The 19,890-nt window shown below is 41.6% G+C and overlaps 1 protein-coding gene across 1 annotated transcript in view; it reads right to left on the bottom strand.

Moving 5' to 3' along the window:
* Positions 1-344: 344 nt before the first annotated feature.
* LOC146456461 (ATP-binding cassette sub-family C member 4-like) overlaps positions 345-19,890 on the bottom strand; it is a 30,821-nt gene continuing 11,275 nt past the window's right edge. Inside the window, exons 3-8 of the mRNA XM_085092709.1 lie at positions 8,661-9,040; positions 5,674-7,844; positions 3,989-4,559; positions 2,913-3,049; positions 1,976-2,337; positions 345-1,295 (exon numbers count right to left, since the gene is read on the bottom strand). Coding sequence (XP_084948835.1) covers positions 741-1,295; positions 1,976-2,337; positions 2,913-3,049; positions 3,989-4,559; positions 5,674-7,844; positions 8,661-9,040 — 4,176 coding nt within the window. The 3' untranslated portion in view covers positions 345-740. The remainder of the gene's footprint in view (positions 1,296-1,975; positions 2,338-2,912; positions 3,050-3,988; positions 4,560-5,673; positions 7,845-8,660; positions 9,041-19,890) is intronic.

Genomic DNA, 19,890 nt, shown 5'->3' on the forward strand with positions numbered 1-19,890 from the left:
ACAAAAAACACACGAAATACAACTCATTTCACAAGTTCATCTGTTGGGCACACGAAAGAAGCACACGTTGCCCGCCGCTTATGAAACCCCCGCGAAAATGTCAACCAATTAAAACGAGCTATTTGCATGATGCAATGATCAGAGAGTATCAGCCAATCATATAATTTTGCACGTGATTGCTGAACACGATAATCAACGGTCAAACACAGAAGTCTCTCTCCCCGATTTTTCCTGACGGGAGGGGGGCGGCTGTAGACAGGCTAGGCAGCACAGAACAGAAATAGATGGGGGGCTTTGATTTCAGCCTTTTGCCCAGCTGGGAGCTAAGAGAAAGAACCCTCATACTGATTTCCTCGTTTATTATACCCACATTACCACATTTCATTACATTTGAGTTCATAATTCGTTACTTGCAATCATTATTCCCGAACTGTAAAAGTCTGAAAAATGCAGCACACAAAAGGCGTAAAAACATTATGTTAATCTCACAAAAAATCTATGAAATGTATTCTAAAAACACTTGAGGTGTACGCTTAATATATAGGTTTCATGACAAAATGGCTAAATTTTGGTAACTGCGTCCGCCAAATGGAGGGCACAGCACATTACAGGTTCATTTTAAAGTAAATTAGAGAGCCAAGCTGCTATCCGCTTAATAGAAGGTGTCCACTTGATATGGAGTCCGTATTCACTGTAATTATGCACAGATCTGTGCAGTCCATGAGATAGCGGGGAACACTTCAGTGATTCACACTTTCGTTGTGACTTCTGACAAGTTCAGCAAACACTCCACCACTTCTTATCAATACCTCGGGTTTGTCGAACTCCACCACTTGTCCACCATCAAGAACCAGCACCCTATCATAGTCCATGATGGTGTTGAGTCGGTGAGCAATAGTCAACACTGTGGAATCTTTGAACTTGTCACGAATGACTTCCTGGATCAGGCGATCGGTCTTGAAATCCACATTAGCAGTTGCCTCATCCATGATGATGATTTTGCTCTTTTGGACCAGCGCACGAGCCAAACAAACCAGCTGCCTCTCACCAACGCTCAAGTTTGATCCGGCTTCTCTCAATTTAAAGTTGAGCTGTCCTGGGAGATCTTGCACGCGCGTCTTCAACTGCACCTCGTCAAGAGCTGTCCAGAGTTCTTCATCCGTATATTGTGAGAACGGGTCCATGTTTCTGTGAAGAGTACCTCCAAAGAGCACCGGATCTTGAGTGATAACAGCCATGGACTTGCGTGCCTCTTGGAGATTGATAGAAGCAATGTCAACACCATCAATTAAAACCTGCAAAACAGACCAAAGCGAAGAGATGAATTGATAATTAATAACTTTATTAACATGCCTGAATATTTATCTTTGGTTTATTTAAATATTGTAAAATACCGAATGATGTGGAGGAACAGCGTTGTAGCACGTCTCCATTGCACCTTCGACCTTCGGTGATTCGAGACTTCTCACTTTTATTTATTGCACTTTGCTTTCATTACATGAGTCCAGTGGGCTTGCACTTGCTCCAAAGCTCTATGTTCACTGGACCCTGGTAGCCTGTAGCTCAACTGTTTTTAGATCCAGAGGCATTGTACTGTTGTTTGATCTTTTGTTCTCTCGACCGATAAAATGAGACGTAAAAAACGTTGCAGGTCGCCCCATTGAAGCAAGGTATTTCCTTGGAGAAGACATTTTACAGCACAATATCTCTAAAACCGCAGCTACCAAGCAAAATGCGGGGGATAGCCTTGCAATGGACTAGCATCCAAACCAAGGGAATATTATACTGATTGTGATAATTCCTTCATGGCACAGAAACCGGGATTATGCAAGGACCGTGTGGGACTTCACCTGTCCTTAAAATCCATTTTCTTTTCCTGGCGTGTGGCAACCCGAGTTTTCCAATGAGGTTTCTGTATCATCTCAGGTATTTCAATAATACTGAAAATTATCTTGATTCTCCACGTTTAACTCACCTTTCCCAAAGGCTCTGGCATGCGAAACAAAGCAGATACCAGAGATGACTTTCCAGCCCCAGTGCGACCCACAACGCCCACTTTTTCCTTACTACGAACACAAAAGCTGATGTCCTTTAGTACGCAAGGCCCGCCTTCAAAGTACACCAAGGAGAGGTCCCGTACATCTAAGCTTCCCTCACTTGGCCAGGACCCTGAAAGGCTGCATTCTGTACTGTAGCCAGGTTCAGGTTCAATCTCAGTGTATGCCATGGCACGTTCGACCGACGTCATCAAGTTTTCTACCTCTGAAGCCATTCTAACGCCATATTGAGTTCCGTCCAGTGTTTGAAGCGCGTACGTGAGGGCGAGTCCCGCTAAAGCTGAGGAAAATGACGGTGTCAACAACACATTGTTAACTCTATCTATGAGTATCATGATGCCCCTCGATATTATCGCATTGAAACATTAGGGAGTTTTTTGGTCTGGTCGATTTGAACTAAGTCAGCTTCCGCAGACGCCAAGCCACTCCCGCGCCAAACCACTGAACAAATTATATGACATGTTAAGTACACTTTGCCGCGGCTTGGTTTCAAACACCCCACAGACTAAATTCATATACGACAAGTACATTTTACTTCATCTTGTTTTAGGATAAATCGTCTCGGGTAACGGCTTTTTTTTCTGTCCCCTCTTTTTAATTATTACTCGTTTACTTTATTTTAGAGCAGCTATTTAATTTTCACTGAATTTCACTTGAAATCTTGCAGCAGATGGTGCTAGAAACGAGCCAGCTTGAGAAGGTTGTAGCACGACGTTGTAAACATGCCTCAATTTCTAACAGAACATTTTTACGCGAAATTAATGATTCCAGTGTTGAGCTAGAAACAGGCACCTAATCATTCTGGTAATCAGGGAAGTGAGGCGTTTGAAAGGGATAACGCCTTCACCAACTCACCGGGATTTTCTGTGACCAGAATAGCACCAACTGCGACAACCGTGACAAAAACACTGGACAGCAGGTCCAGGCGAACAGCCAACCAACGATTGCATGACACCACCATAAAGAACGCTTGTGTATTCTCATCCTGATACCTGCCGGTAAAAACACCGTAGTGAAACAACGTACTGTTACTCCAAATAAAATTCCTTACGAGTTTTTGTACGCAACAAGAGGGATTTAGAAGGAAACGCACATGGCAGAAATAATCACCTGATCCATTTTTCCTGCCAATTTCCACGTATTCTACCCTTCGCCTATCTTTTAGCGTGTTTTTGTGAAGCTTACGGGATTATTTCGCGTACCACACGCGAGTGCGTTGACGTTTGCCGTAGAGCACGACTATAAGTACTATGCGTCATACCGTATGGTAAACAATGACACTTGGTATGACTCGAAAAGTGGAATAAGATTCTGAACACTCCCATCTCCCTCAAAATAAAACAAAACTTCTAGGGCGTAAAGGCTACCACAGTAACCCTTGGGGTTAAATAGCACCAAATCAACCTCGTTCCCAGGGTAGAAGAGAGAGGACCATGGGAACGAGGTTGGTACCAAATATTTACCGGCTTTGAGGTCAACAAATGGGATTAGGCAATAAAGAAATTAAATCACAATATGACCAGGTCCCAGTTGACTTGATAGCCCAGTTGGTAGTCACTTCACCGGCATCGCAGAGGTCATGGGTTCGAATCCCGTTTAAGCCTGAATTTGTTTTCAGGCTTCATTTTAGAAACTGCTTAAGTTGTGTAGTAACTGCGAGGATCTTTCTTCTATTTAAAAGAAGTTAACGCTAAAAAGACTTCAAGACGTAAAAGAAAATGAATAAGTTACAACGAAAAACCTTAACATTCAAAATGTTATTCTTGCCGAACAATTTGAGGAAAAGTCGCATCGTTTAGCAGCTTTAACCTTGATGATAACATAAAACTCGTTACGTTTCAGTGATGTCGGCGCGGGGACTTTTATCCCACCAGTTCCACACTAAATCAGTAGAGTTTAGTCTCTGTTAAAAGAAAAGACATAACGCTTACCTTTGGAGTCTCTCCAGAAATGTCCTGTGCATGTTTGAAGAGTGCACTATTTCAAGTCCATTCACCGTTTCCGTGACGTGCGAATACACAGGACTGCATCTTATGGCCTCGATTCTCTTCAGCTCTCTGGAAGACTTCAGGAAATATCGCCCGAAATAAACATATATTCCAATAATAGGAAGAAGAGCGAAGAACAGCCAGTAATTTGTTGCTGCAGGAACCAAAACGGCAAACAACGAGAAGAGGAAAAGGATTACAGCATACAGAAATATTTCTGGCAAAACGTCGTCTATACAACCAATATCTTTGGAAAAACGATTCAAAATACGCCCTGCAGGGTTAGTGTCGAAAAACAGTACAGGAGCTTTGATAGTCGCTTCGGTCATTTTGTTGTGAAGGTTTTCAGCCGCTTTCAGAAGGAGGTAGTAAAAAAAGAAGGACGATGTCGCCAAGGCAACGATGGACGCAGCCACAAGGCAAGCATGAATCACTTGAGTGATTGGTGCTTTTTGGTCGTCATGTGACATCTCCGCCATTTTGGCCAACCACCAGTTTGGAGCCAGGAGACAAACTGAAACAATGTTCAGGTAGCCACTAGGTTAGCAAAAATGCATAAATGCAATGTATAAATAATGGACTCTAACAAGTCGATAGCCTTCCTACCGGTGGTTGCTAGAATACGGAAACAGTACTCTGAGTACTGTTGAGAATGAACTCATCGACAGCTTTCGTTCAACTATTCCTGGTACGCTCAAGAGTAAGAATTACTTTATCACTTGAGGACTTCTTCCTACACTCAGTAAAAATCCAATCTTTATGTGCTGGAGCATCTGTAATCGTTGTGTCTCATCAAGGGAATTATTTAGCACTAAACCTGCTTGTAGAAAGCCCTTTTAAAAACGTTTGTTTTTTATCAGATCGGTGAAACCTTAACGACCGTGAAACTAGAATATATTATCTGCAGTACTTTCTGACATACAATTTCCTTTCGTTTCCTCTTAACGCCCGAGAAAAACATGTCGCGTAAAACAAGATCAAGAAACAAGAGACGACGAGATATACAATGATCACACTGATCGATGAGCCATCATCAACAACAATTTCACCCTTCCAAAATTACGTGAAACTACAGCTCTATGGTACAGGACGAAAAGAATGGGTATAGCACCGCCGAGATGCGGGCGCGGGGTAAGTGAACGATCTGAGCTCATCCTTCAGTACTAGTGAATTAAACACATTACGGTTACTGAAAGTGAAGATTTAGTAAATAAACCATAAAAACAATAGGATGGCTTACGCATTTATACTTTCAATGAATGCACCAATAAGAAACGCGAGATGGGTGACCAAATGGGACGTTTCCGTCACACCTAAAGTGCCAGGTAAAGCCGAAAATACACAGGCACACAGGCAAAAAACATTTCAAACCAGGTAAAAAGCTTCACCTACTATCAAATTGTTAATTTTGAACTCTTACAAAGCACTGAAGAAAGAGAACGAGGGTCCCAGTAGCAACGTCTTACGTGATGGTGACGTCATGTTGCACAAGGATTAAATGATAACAAAAGAAAAGAGAACAAATGTGATAATGTGATAAAGATACTGACCCTTGCCCCTAAAACTAGATGAAGCCTTTCCAAGTCCCCGAGCTTAGCATGAAGATTCGTTTATTGGCCTGACCTTACCTCGTGCAAATATCAATAAAAACGCGAGGAAGATTAGCAATGGTACTGATAGACCTTCCTTAAAATATCTCCAATACAGCCCCCAGTTCACCGTGCCGGTTGTCTTATGTTCTTCGGATTCCTTCAAGTCAAGAACTTTTCGATGGTCAGCTTCGGGGCAATTTTTGGCTTTAAGCCCAACGATTTCCGGGACCAAGGCGTCATCTCTCTCTAGTTTGGGCAAATCAAACACATCAGTAAACGGAGGGTTGTCTTCCTGGTCTGCATGCCATTTCCCAGAAGAAACCAGGGAAGGGAATGACCTATTGGACAGCTCCACGATCCCTTTCTCACTACGTTCTTCAACGCTTTCGAGACTTTCTCCAGAGCTTTCAGACTGTTGAAGCTCCTCCTGGCTAATGACTAAACACTTTTCCAAATCCGAATCACATAAAAAAGACCGTTTCTCACGCCCCTGCTCAATCGTAACCGGCGACATATTTCGTTCATCCGACGTCTTCTCGATCTTTCCTTTCTCACCAACCTCGCTTGGACTTCTACCCCTTGAGTTCTCAAAATAGTCCGATTCCTCACCCTCTTCCTGGCAAATAATGGAATTCTTTTCCAACATTGGACCGCTTGAAAAAGATTCTCTTTTGTGCCCATTTTCAGACGACTCCTCGGAGATAGATGGTCCATTCAGCGCCTCCTCGATCTTTCCTTTCCCATTTAACTCCTGGTTACTAATCAGCTCTTGTCTTTCAGACGCTGGAGGAATGATTGAATTCTTTTCCAGCCCAAAATCACTACACAAAGTCTCTTTGCAAGTATGCTCTTCTTTTCCTTTTTCGATGGGAGCCGAGACAACAGACGGTTCTTGTAGCAGGGTCTCATTGCTGCCTTCACTCCCTGCGCCCTCAGTTTCATTCTCAGAAGGCTCTGATGATAATTCCGCAATTCCTCCAAATGCTCCCTTCGCTTTAAGCTCATCATAGCTTCCATGGTATGCTATTGAACCCTTTTCAATAACAGCAATGCGATTGACATTTTTCAAATACTGCAGTTGGTGAGTGGCCAACAAACGAATGCGACCCGATAATTCCCCGAGGATGCAGCTATCGAATAGTTTCCTTCCCACTTTAGTGTCCACCGCACTTAGTGGATCGTCGAGTAGGTAAATGTCAGCGTTTGAATACACGGCACGTGCTAGCCCCACCCGTACTTTCTGTCCTCCACTAAGACTCACTCCACGCTGTCCAATTTCGGTAAGATCACCTCTGGCAAAATCACTGAGGTCCTTCACCAACCCACAGACATGAACCACTCTTTGGAACTTCTCCTCGTGAAATGGCAAACCAAACAAAATATTTTCCCTTGCAGTTCCCGAAAACACCCAGGGTATTTGAGGTACATAAGCTACTTTCCCGTGAATCGACAATGTTCCTTTACGTAAAGGTAGTTCCCTAAGAATAGCTGTTAGTAAAGACGATTTTCCACTTCCTACTGCACCCGTGATCGCTAACATCTCACCTTTACGGATAGTTAACGTTATGCCACACAAGGTGTCGGTAAGGTAACTTTGACTCCAAGAACACGTCGCATCAGATATAGAAAGAAAAGGTTGGCTGCTGCTTGGCACACTAGTTTGATCACTGAGGTTTAATCCACCAGTAGACCGACCTATAAATGCTTCCGATGAAACGTCATAAAAGTTGCTAAAAGAAACGTCTTCATTCCTCTCAGATACTGCACCAAAAATGAATGGTTTCAGATTCTTGGCTGTAGGATAGTCTCTTTTTCTATAATTTTCTTTTTCCTTTGTAATTTCATAATGAACCACAAGATCATCTTCAAGATTACCCGATTGCTCTACTAAAAGCGGTCTTTTCTCATGGTTCTCCACGGTTGGTTCATAGTTTGCATCCTGGTCCTTAAGAAAGGCCTGGATTCTGTCGAGGGCTACTTTAGCTTCAGTAACCATGTAGACGGACCCACACAAGTTGTTACAAAATATAAAGCGTATCGTTAGAAGGCCTAGGAGAAGTGTGAATACCGTAAAGGAAGAGAAATACGTTCCTGTCAAAGCTAGAGTTGTAACTGCAATAAGACCGGCTAGAGGGAGTGTTGTGTCGAACAAAACACAAATCATGGAAATGATGAAGCCTTTGAAGCGAATTACGGTCATCTCTTTTCTGCAAATAAATTAAAAAAGTAGATATTAAAAAACTGCATAATCGTATAATGCAGTTCGATAGATTTGATTGGCTTAGCGACCATGGTATATGCCTGCGAAATAACGATAAGATCATTAAATTGTCTTCTGGTTGTTCTTGTAAAGCAAAACTAACAAGATGTAGCAATATTTCTTGATTGTTTTTAATAAAACAGTTATTCCACTCACGGTTGTTGGATATGAGATGGTAAATGGTCAACGAGGCGCTACGCAACTCCTTGGCTATCTATCATTTTATATCCAACTAATTGGTAAATAGCCCTAGTTTGATTTGCCTCCATGTCTTTCTGGGCAAACTGTTACATTTGGTCAAAACTCGAAATGAACACAAGATAATGCCGTCACACGCGGGAAAATGTGGCTGACTTGTAATTGGTTGAGAATCTTTTAACCAATCATTAACACAAAACCAAACCAAACGTGAAATGAGTTTCGAGAGTAAAATGAAAACCGCTTGTAAAGACAAAGGAAAATGTACAAATTTTGCAGTAGGCTTAGGGAGAGTCGGAGTCGTCTTAGAATTTTTTATTGAAGTAAGTTTCTGCATTGGTAACGGTATTTTTTCAGTGTCTTAAACCCAAAACCAATTCAATCACTCTAACCAATGAGAACAGACGAAAACAGCGCAATGAACCAATCAACTCAAAGTAAATATATGAGACCGGTGTCAAGCGCGGTAAAACGCGCCTCTCTTTTAACCGATTGATCGGAACCATAGTTGTTGTTTTGTTTCATTTTGTTTTGATTCCTTTGTTTGGATTGTTTTCCCCATTACCTGCGAAACTCGAACAAAATGTCCCTGAAGTTCCACTCCCAAGCACACATTTTCACTGCTCGTATTCCAGAGATGATTTCATTGATCACCACCAGTCGTTTATCGGTGAACGCAGCCGCCTTCTGTCTAAGTTTGGCAGCTTTTCTCGCTATGAAGATTTGAAAGGTGACTAACAGGAAAAACAGGGATGCACCAACGAACGCTTCCCAGCCAATCAAGTACCACAGGATTACCAAGCTGATTGAAAGTTCCAAAGGCACAAAAAGCACCATTCCCAGTTGGTTCAGGGACTTTTCCACTTTTTGTGCATCGTTAGAGACCAGGTTGATGATGTTTCCAGATAACTTAGACTCCAGGCCATACCGATTTAGTGAGAGAACCTAACAGCAAACACAACTTAGTCACCAATTTTTCACTTTTACCTTTTCCATAACAATGCATTTTCAAGTACCATAAAGCGAGATAAATTTTTACGATGAGAATAAAAGAAATGATCACCCAAGGTTAAGGATGACGCCTACTTTTGTTACTGCGCATACGTTCTGTGCATCTCGAGACACTCGGGTTTCCTATGGGTGGTGCCTACTAATACAGGGACATTTTTGCGTGGTTAAAAACTAAGCGGAGAAAGCAGAAAATAGCAAGTGCTCTTGGTATCCAAAAGCAAAGTTGGGGGTGACCAGGCATCTTTCAGAGATAATAAAGCTTCAATTTGGAAAAAAAATGCCATACATTGCTTTGTATTTTTATGCTTTTTAGAATAATTGTTGCTCAATTATCTCTAAAAAAAATGCGTGGTTACCCCCAATTTTCTTTTTGAATTGCAATGGCCCTTGCTAAGATCTGCTTTCCCCGCGTAGTCATAAACCACGAAAAAAATACTTCTTTATTAGTAGGCACCGTCCTTAAATGTCTTTATCCTTCCAAGTGAGCTAGTACAAATGGAGAACAATGACGAGAAAATGCGCGTAAAATAAATAAAAAATAAATTACTTTATTTAAATGTCAGTGCATTTAGCGCAGAGCACTAATTGAGAACACTCTCCAAATCGAATTTGAATTTGGAACTGTTGGTTTTTGAAGAGGGGAAAACTGGGGTACCCGGAGAAGAACCTCTCGGAGCAAGAATGAGAACCAGCAACAAACTCAACCCACATATGACGCCGAGTCCAGGATTCGAACCCAGGCCACATTGGTGGGAAGCGAAAGTCTTCACCACTGCGCCATTCCTGCTCCCCTGACCCATTGGAACTTCCTGACAAGAAAGCTCTTCTTTGCGTATCATTTTACCCTGGGCTTGTTATTTGTATTCAAATGTGCTGACTCCTGTTAACTTGGGGCATTTGAATAACCAAACTGTAAAAATTCCAAACATAAGTCCCGCCGAAATTACGATGATACAGCACGTTCTAGAACATTACACTTCAGCTTGGCAAACAAAGTGACCATCATGCCAAAAATTAGCTCTCTGTTGTAAATTTTGGAAGCTGAGATTTCATGGGCACTTTTAAAGTGCTAATTTCGTCAAACAAATCTCTATCATGTCTAATTTTGTACTGGTTCCTTCAGATTAAAAACAGTTCAGAAGTGCTCCCAAGATCTTGAAGGAAATAAATACTCAAAAGAGAAGGGGGGGAGGGACGATGGGGAGGGTAAAAACATTTTGGACCCAAACCCCCGAACCCTCGCCACCCCCCCCCCCCCCCCCTCCCCACACACACACACCACACCTCCAACTGCCTTAAAAGAACCGGTTTCTGAGTGATAGAGGATCAAAAAGAACTGTTTTGTTAGTTAGGCAAAAATACCTTTTAGTTTATAATTTGCACACAAATGCTTACTTAAGCACAAGTAACCAAATTTACTGAGGTTACATTTTTTTTCTGAGAAATTGGCAAAACACTTGCATGCAAAGACCAGGATAGTTTTGAGAGGTGGATGGCAACTACCATTCCCAAAAGAGCATACAAAATAACACTCTCCACTGGTTTGGAATATGCTAAAACACATAACTTGTTAACAATAACCATTGTTCTGCAAGGCCAACTTACAGGTTATGATCTGTTGTAACATCAAACAGACAGCAAGCAATATTCCCTGTACTAGTAAGTGAATCAGCCAATAATTTTGACATAGGATCACTGTAATGATCTCTTATGTGAAAGCAACAAAGTAAGTAAACTACATATATTCCTTGCTGTCTGTTTCATGTTACATATCAATTCATATTGATGTTCATTCATATTCCTGTTGCATATCAATTCTGATAGCTGTTAGTCGATCCTGAGTGAAATCAGACTCTCTGTCTTGAGTGAGCAGCCCTAGGATATTAGTGACTGATGTTCAGCAATAAGAATAAGCTGTACTGTTTCGTCTGCTTCTACTGTGAATTCACTGTTGTGTAGCGGTTATCACATCAGCCATAGATGGAAGAGACCAGGGTTCAAGTCCTCGCCCACAAACCACATTTTTACATACAGTGTACTATGTTATATCTTGTTCTTACACATTATGTTACTTACTATGATTTGTTGGCCTTGTTTGTTGACCTGACAGTTTCGGATGATGAGTTGACAGTTCCCCAATTTTGAATCTAAATTTAGACTGACTTAATGGATTCTACAAGAGTGTCAGCCCAACAGGATTTTAGTTTGAGAAAATACCCATAGCCCCCCCCCCCCCCCCCACACCAATGCACAGAAGGGATTTCAAATTCCAGGTGGAAGGGGGAGGGATTTAAAGGCCAACAAATTTACAAGCTAGACTTTCCATAGGGATAGGGTGGCCCTGTGTTATTCCAGAAAATATCCATACCCACCCTCATAGGTTTTTTTGTGGGGGGGGGGGGGAGGGAGGTAGGGGTCCCCCAACCGTCATGAAATTCCAGCTTAGCTATCTATTTACTTTCTTCTAAAACTTTTGAATGACATTTGAGAGCACCCATCAGGCTTTCCAGTGATCTTATGGGTGGCCCCTCCCCCCTTAGGCTTTCCTATTATTTGCTGGGTGGAAGGGGGAGGGGTGTGGATGACATTTTCAGGACCCACACATCATACATTGAGTGTCAAAATACATTATCACAGTGTGTAGGATTTTGGAATACACCCAGTTCACATGTCACTCAAATCCACCCGTGTGAAATAACCCCTTGGAATTCCATGGAGTTCCATGGAATTCCATAGAGTTCCATGGGATTCCATGGAACTCCATGGAGTTTCCATCAGTGGCATGTCCATGGGACTCCATGGAGTGTCTGTGGAGTTCCATGGAGTTCCATAGAGTTCCATGGAGTGTCCATGGAGTTCCAGATAGTTCCATGGGATTCTATTTAGTCTTCATGAAGTGTCCACCAGGTGTGTCCATAGAATTCCATGGATCAGTACTTGAAAATCTAAAATGTACCACATACCATGGAGGGACCATGAAGTCCGTACTGAATTAAGTTATGTCAGTAATTATACTCACTGTCATATAAAATGCTATGGAATTTAGTGTCTGTGTGGAGGTTAAGTTTAAATGAAATGCATAATCTGAATGGCAATTACAGTGTATTATGATAAAACTAATACAAATAGCTGTGCCTTCAGAAACATTTTATTATTTTCTCAATCTCCTTTCCAATTTATTGGTGTTAAATATAAATCAACATTATTTATTTATTGTTTTTTTACAAAATAATGGACAACTGAAACATGTTCTTTAAACGTAAATGTATATATTGGAGTCTTGCATTTTGTATCAAGCTGTTTGGTTCAACATATTGACGAAGGAGTATTAATTTATTGATACTTATTGTTCTTGAAAGTAAAATATACTGGGTCTAAAGTATAATAATTAAATAAATTGTTCTTGAAAGTTAAAGATACCTTAAATTGGCAACATCCTTAAGTATTCACTGATCATGAATGGCAGTGGAGAAGATGACAATGTCGTTATTTATATTTTTCTGCAGATAGCATAACTGGTTATATTATGGCCAGTTCCAGCAAAAATGTGAATAAAATAGGCTATCACAAAATAGATTTAAAATACTGTTTTGGAGGGAGACTCTATTCCATTGCAAAATATGTATAAAATAGCATATTTAACTCTGTTTAATCTCCTATTAAATAACATACTATATTTTATAATTTCCTATTTAATATTCAGCTGAGTTTAAGCTTGATTTACAATGTGCAGTTCCAGAAAATATCCATACCCCCCACGGAAGGTCAATGGAAATTCCGAGGGGGAGGGGGGTTAATAGACGGAGATTTCCGAGGGGTTGGGGGGGGTGTTCCTACGAAGAATTTCTCCAGAGGGTAAGGATATTCACGAAAAAATCGTCAGCGAGGCACAAATTTGGCTGACAAGAATTTTCAGTCGCCACTGCGGAAAAAAAATTATAATCCAGCGCAAAAGCAGTGTAAACGATGAATCATTCTGGAAAAAGACATTTTGCTAGATGTGTTGTCTGGTTAATCCTTCTGATAAGCGAAAGTAACGCATGACAGGTATTTTTCTTTGAAGTTCGGCTTCGCGGCGCGGTCAATCAGCCTCATATCATGCCGTGCATATATGGCTGTGACTTCACAATCGTTTGAAGTTCGAGTTTTGAATTAAATAAAAGCCCTCTTTACTCGTATTGTAGCATCAAATGAAGAGATTAAAAGGTTTCTGAGCAAAGCAACTATTCTGATGAGCATGGCCTTCTCGTAGTTCCATAGGCTAGTTTGCGGTTGAAATCTATTTTTGACACGACGAAATGTACAACGTGCATGCTGTCAGCACTGCCGTGTTCGATGAATTTACCTCCCACGAAAAATTATTTTACCGCGGCCATGCAGAAAACGTGTAATTTCTCCAATGCAATCTTTCACAAAAAAGATTTCTGGAAGAAAGGGAAAAGATTCTGCAGAGATATTTCCATCCAGTGAATATTGATGAACATTGGAATTGAAATTCGATCCCGTGGCACCAAATGCGAAACTTTCCCGATGTATGCAAATTTTGCTCAAGATTGAATTCCGTTGGACGTGAGACAGGGACGTTTATTTTATAAAAACCTGACATAAAACGTTGAAAACACAAACTTCTTTTCTTTCTCGAATTCATTTCATTCACGATCTCGGTGCCGAGACGTGAATCCACGGACTAATTACGCGGGATGACGTAGTCAGCCAGCGTCTTAAATTCGGGACCGCATTCCTTTCGTTGTCTTGGGAGTCAAAAATTGCCTTGTTTTTTTAACTTTCCCGTATCTCGTGCCCGTCCCGAAAGAATTGTGTGATTTTCATTGGCTGCAACTTCGAATCACGTGCAAGTCAGGTTGGATTGCATCATAAATGTTCATTTCACCAGAAATTTGCATAATTTTGTTTACGACGTGACATGGCACTTTCCGCGGTAAAAGCGGTAAATTGAAAGAATAACTTCCAAGAAGCACTCGACTTTTAACACAATGGAAATTGGAGAGTTCCTGGCGAAGGAATCATGCTTTGTTTGACATTTGTAGAACCACGATGAGACTGAGAAGAGGTCATTTATAAGCTTATGTTATCAAAAATCGTAATCACTAATGGATTTCCAGTACAAATACAAGGGAAACAACATAACGCGATCATCGTGACTGAAACTATTCCATTAGCAAGGATAGTTTTATCAATCTGCGAAGCATACAACTGGAATAAATGAATCTGCATCACGCGTACATACCAGTCTAGGCATCTTGTTAATTTTAAAGTTTTGAAAGGCAGCTAGAATCCTTCGGGAGGATGCCTCTGAGCTCGGTGTTGTACTCGCCTCTTTGTTCCAACAATCTTATGACACTGGAACCCTGCCATCTGCCTGGAAACTAGCTAATGTCTGTGCCGTCTTTAAAAAGGGCTCCAAGGCAGATCCAAAAAACTATAGACCGGTATCTTTAACATCTCTTACATCCAAGGTCATGGAGAATATAGCATACTGCCACATATCACGCCATCTGTCAGCCAATCATATCATCTCCCCGCACCAGCACGGTTTTTTTCAGCATGGCCTCTCATGCGAGACACAACTTATCACCGTTATACATGAATGGTCCTCAGTCCTAAATACTCATGGGCAGGTAGACGTCGTATTCTTGGACTTTGCAAAAGCATTTGACTCCGTTACTCACAAACGTCTCTTACTTAAGGCTCACTACTACGGAATCCGTAACAAGTCTAACACCTGGCTCCGTAGCTTTTTAACTGGGCGCAGTCAACGCGTCGTGGTTAACGGTTCTAATTCTACGTGGTCTCCAGTACTATCCGGGGTGCCTCAAGGTACCGTCTTGGGCCCTATCCTTTTTTTGATGTTTATAAACGACCTACCCCACAATATTGCATCTGGCATAAAGCTCTTTGCCGACGACTGTGTATTTTATCGTCCGATAAATTCCACCGAAGATCACCTAGCTCTCCAGCGAGACCTCGATCAACTAGATACGTGGGCGTCAACATGGCAGATGAAATTTGCTCCTACAAAATGTTTTGTTATGTCAGTTACTTTAAAGAAATCTCGTTTTAAGTTTAGCTACTCCCTTTGTAATGTGCAGCTCGACGGTGCTTGCTATCAAAAGTATCTCGGTGTCTACATAACATGTACGCTGAGCTGGCAAATGCAGTGTGTTGAAGCCAAAAAGAAGGCCATGAGAGTCTTAGGGATCCTTCAGAGGAACCTTTCATCGTGTGACAGATCTGTTAAAGAACATTGCTAGCTATCCTTAGTGCGCCCGATTGTTGAATACTCCACTGTTGCCTGGTCTCCATACACCAAAAAAGGGATTGACTGCATTGAGTCTGTACAGCGCCGCACAGCGCGGTTTGTGTACAACGATTATAGCCGTTATAGTAGTGTATCATCTATGCTCACGGACCTAAATTGGCCCTCACTGCAATTAAGACGTAGCACATGTGATATCGGCATGTTTTATCAAATACATAGAGGTCACGTTAACATCTCCCTCCCCCACAAGCTTACCTCTGTGCACGCGTACAGCCGTACAAGGGCGGGTCATGACTTTAAGATAAGTCTACCGTTCTCTTCAGTCGACGCTTACAAAGACTCATTTTATGTAAGATCAATCCTAGCATGGAATGCATTACCACCTGACATTGTCAAGTCTGGCTCTTACTCGGAATTTATCAGTTCTTAATATGTTCTGCATGTATAATTTAACCTATCGTGCGTCCGCTGGCCGCTCCATTGCCGGATTAGCTTTGCTAATGGCAATAGGCCTTATCACGGTTTTCGACGCCATTTTGACGGGTAGGCAAACAGGCTAGAAATAACAGTGTTTGTATGAAAATTCGATGTCAAATAATTTTTATAAAACATCGCTTCTGAAAAATTTATGAATTGAAAACTTTTCGCACTAGAAAAAGGATTTTAAGAACAAAATTGTAGGGATGTGGATATGACAGAAAGCGTCCAGTCGTGTTTTGAACTTTCCATACATTTGCCTGTATAGCGAACCAGCCGTGAGCTGCTACTAGAAATAGTTCGCGGGAAAAAATACAGGAAAATGTATGGAAAGTTCAAAACACGACTGGACGCTTTCTGTCACAGCTACATCCCTCCAATTTTGTTCTTAAAATCCTTTTCCTAGTGCCAAAAGTTTCCAATTCATGAATTTTTTCAGAAGTGATGTTTTATGAAAATTATTTGACATGGGATTTCCATACAAACACTGTTATTTCAGGCTTGTTCGCCTACCCGTCAAAAGGGCGTCGAAAACCGTGATAAGGCCTATTACGCTAATTAAAGATTAAGGATATGCTGTGTGTACACTTGAGCGTTTTACCGAGGTATTGGGGTCTACTTACCTAGGTAAATATTTTGCGTATGTAAACGCCAACTGATACCATGGTAAACGCCGCCCGAGACAATAGAAAGTTAACCAAGGTAAAACTGTTCGATTAGCCCTGTGATCAGGCATGGTTACGGTCGGTAACCAAGGTTGAGATGGGTCTTGACAATCTGCGCGAGCCAGCGAGCCATGCGCAAGACGAGTAGCCTGCTTGTAGCCGTACCCAACCCCCGAAGAAAAACGGAGGAGCTAACTCCTCCCGTTTTTCTTCAGGGGATGGGTACGGCTACACGTAGGCTACAAGACGAGTCATTGAGAAACCGGCAGCCATCTTGGATTTCATTCAGACTGGGAAGACTGGGCATGAACAAAGTCATTTTGGTCAGCAGATATGGCACTGCAGGCTCGGAGAGGCCGTTTCGTTTCATTTTAGGCGAGATTCAAGCGTTCAGGAGACATTTCCTGTGGATTTTCAGCGGAGCTTCGCGCGCCGGAGGTGCGAGCGCGGAGCCCCATAGCTAAGATAATTTGGTAACCCGTGAAAGCGAAAAATTTTGGTTTGGTTATAACTTGACTCGAGAGAGAGAGAGAGAGAGAGAGAGAGAGAGAGAGAGAGAGAGAGAGAGAGAGAGAGAGAGAGAGAGAGAGAGAGAGAGAGAGAGAGAGAGAGAGAGAAAAATTAATTTTTTAAAAATATATTACGTGGCCGTGTTTTTTATTCGCACCGCACTACCAAACACCAAAGAGTATTTTTCTTTATTATATGGCAAGCAATTCTTAGGTCAAATGGTGCGCTCTCATTGGCTAATTTTCGGTCGGGATTTTACAGTACGGACCATTACCATGGAAACGGTCCGTTTGTGTATTTTTTTTGCTCCCGGGAAATTCAAAGCCGCGCGAAACACAAAAAGTAAGAAAAAATGCGTTAAAATCCTTGGTAAAAGCAAAATATAATTTTAAAAAGTAACTGTTTCTTAGTTTGAGTCTAACTGACAACATGGAAGACGACGAAGAATTCGAACACTCGCCAAGTGAGTTTTATTATCCAGACAAAGACTTCGATGAGACGAGCATCGAGGCAAACCGCATAAGCGAGAGCCAAGAGGAAATAGAAGGCTTTATTAAGAACCAGAAAAGTGCCAATACTACCAAGAAAACTACAACGGACATGAAGACTCTCTCCCGCTACATGGAAACAATTGGCATGAGTGGAAAAACGGTCGAAAGCTTACCTGCGCCCGAACTTGACCACCTCCTGTGCAAGTTCTTCATGAATATCCAGAAGAAAAATGGAGAAGAGTACGAACCAGACACCCGATATCTGGTTTTCAACGAAGTATCCAAAGATATTTAAGTGAGAAAGGTTCTTCAGTTAACATATTGAAGGACAGGGACTTTGCAAAGTCGAGGAAAGTTCTCTCTGCGAAACGCAAGTCGCTTGTTCATGAACACGGTAAAGGTAACAAACCGCAAGCTGCCACGGCACTCGAAGACGATGAAGAAGATGCTCTCTTTAAAACAGCAGAATTTGGTGATCACAATCCAGTTTCGCTGCAGCGAACAGTTTGGTGGCTCTTGTCTCTTCACTTCGGTTTTCGGGCGAGAGACGAAAGCCGAAAGCTGCGCTGGGGAGATGGTCAGCTCCAAGAAGATAAAGATGGTGGAGAAATGCTTGTTTGGCTTGCAGAACGAGGCACGAAGACTCGTCATGGTCAAGAAAAAGGTCACCGAAGGGCTTTTCAACCAAAGGTTTACGCTACCAAGACAGAACGATGTCCAGTGAAGTTCTACAAAACGTTCAAAAGCCACAGACCAGTAGAAATGAACAAACAGAGTCCCCATTTTATTTAGCAGTACGGCATAATAGAAGCTCGAAAGATAATGTTTGGTACATGAAGTCGCCTCTCGGAAAGAATGAAATCGGGAAATTGTTGTCCACAGCAGCCCATAAAGCTGGTCTTCAAAGAGAGGGAAAACAAATTACCAACCACTCAGTGCGTAAAACGTGTATCTCCAGGCTGCTCGATGCTGATATTCCCGAGAACTTTGTTGCTCAGCTCAGTGGCCACAAAAACACGGAAAGTCTCCAGTCGTACAAGTCGGCAAGCTCCACTCATCAAAGAAGAATGTCGTTAACACTCAGCAGGGCCCATTCCGGTAGTGAAGAATCGACGGTTTCAAGTGTTCAAGACCTTCAAATGGCCTCGTGTTCTTCCAGTGAAAACGCCTTAACCAGCACGGCCGTAAATTCCATGATGAAGTCTAGCGTGGATCCACTACTATCCTCCGCCGCTCCGGTCTTTGCAGGAGCTAACATTGGTTCCATCAGTGGCTGCACTTTCCAGATCTTTCATGGAAATGTGAAATTTGTACAGACCGAAAAAAAGCGTCGACTTGTTATTGAAAGTGACGACGATGATTGACTGTCGACCTTTCTTCTCACAAGAAGTCAGTTTTTTTTTTACTCTGTAAACTTTACATTTTCAAATTCCGCTGATTTCCTGTTTTGTGATTTTTTCCCTTTCTTAAGTCAGTAGATGCTTGATCTTTTCAGCATAAAATAAACCACACAAGTGTTTTAGAACTCGTGTTATAAATCGTTCTTTTCGTTTCTGTGATGCTCGCGTCATGATCATCAAAAGCGGGAAAAATCCCTCACATCGCTGACATCACGCCGGAAGTTGACTTGAATGAAACAACCGGAAGTGTCCGTTCGGCCAAAGAAATGATGCCATATAATAAACTACTTGCTAACCTAGCTTGCTCGAGCCGTACTGGGGAATATTGGTCCTCGGTCGTTTTTGTACGGACCTCGCTGCGCTCGGTCCGTACTGTCACGACCTCGGGCCAATATTCCCCAGTACGGCCCTCGCGCTCGGTTAGTAAGAGGTTAGTATTCTCCTTTTCTTAACGTTTATTTAGACTACAATTATTAATAATTAGGAGCAGAATGGACAAAATTTTGAATTTCCAAACATTTTTCCTTGGGAGCTATTCACTTGCTCTCGCAATAAATAGCAGGTTTACGTACTTCCGACGGCCGTTTAAACAGATCATTTGTAAATGAAAATATTTTCTTCCAGGCAAAAATCGATAATTTATTATGCTACGAGTTTCAAGCTTTACACAGATACTTTTAAATCGTTTACTAAATTCTCGATACCATTGATATTCGTATAGAGATTAATTTTTGAACATTTTGTTTCATGGCCGTTTATTATTATTATTATTATTATTATTATTATTATTATTATTATTATTATTATTATTCTCTCCGCACGGCTCTCATGTGTTTGTAAACACACACAAGTTTAAAAGCTCTGAAATAATTGTACCAAAAGCCAAAGACTATTTTCCCGTATTCTCCATTTGTTAACGTTTATTTAGATACTAGAACTATTACTATAGGAGCAGAATTGA

Source organism: Pavona decussata, unplaced genomic scaffold (assembly GCF_977016875.1).
Source record: "Pavona decussata unplaced genomic scaffold, jaPavDecu1.1 SCAFFOLD_254, whole genome shotgun sequence".
In the NCBI taxonomy this organism is placed as follows: Eukaryota; Metazoa; Cnidaria; class Anthozoa; order Scleractinia; family Agariciidae; genus Pavona; species Pavona decussata.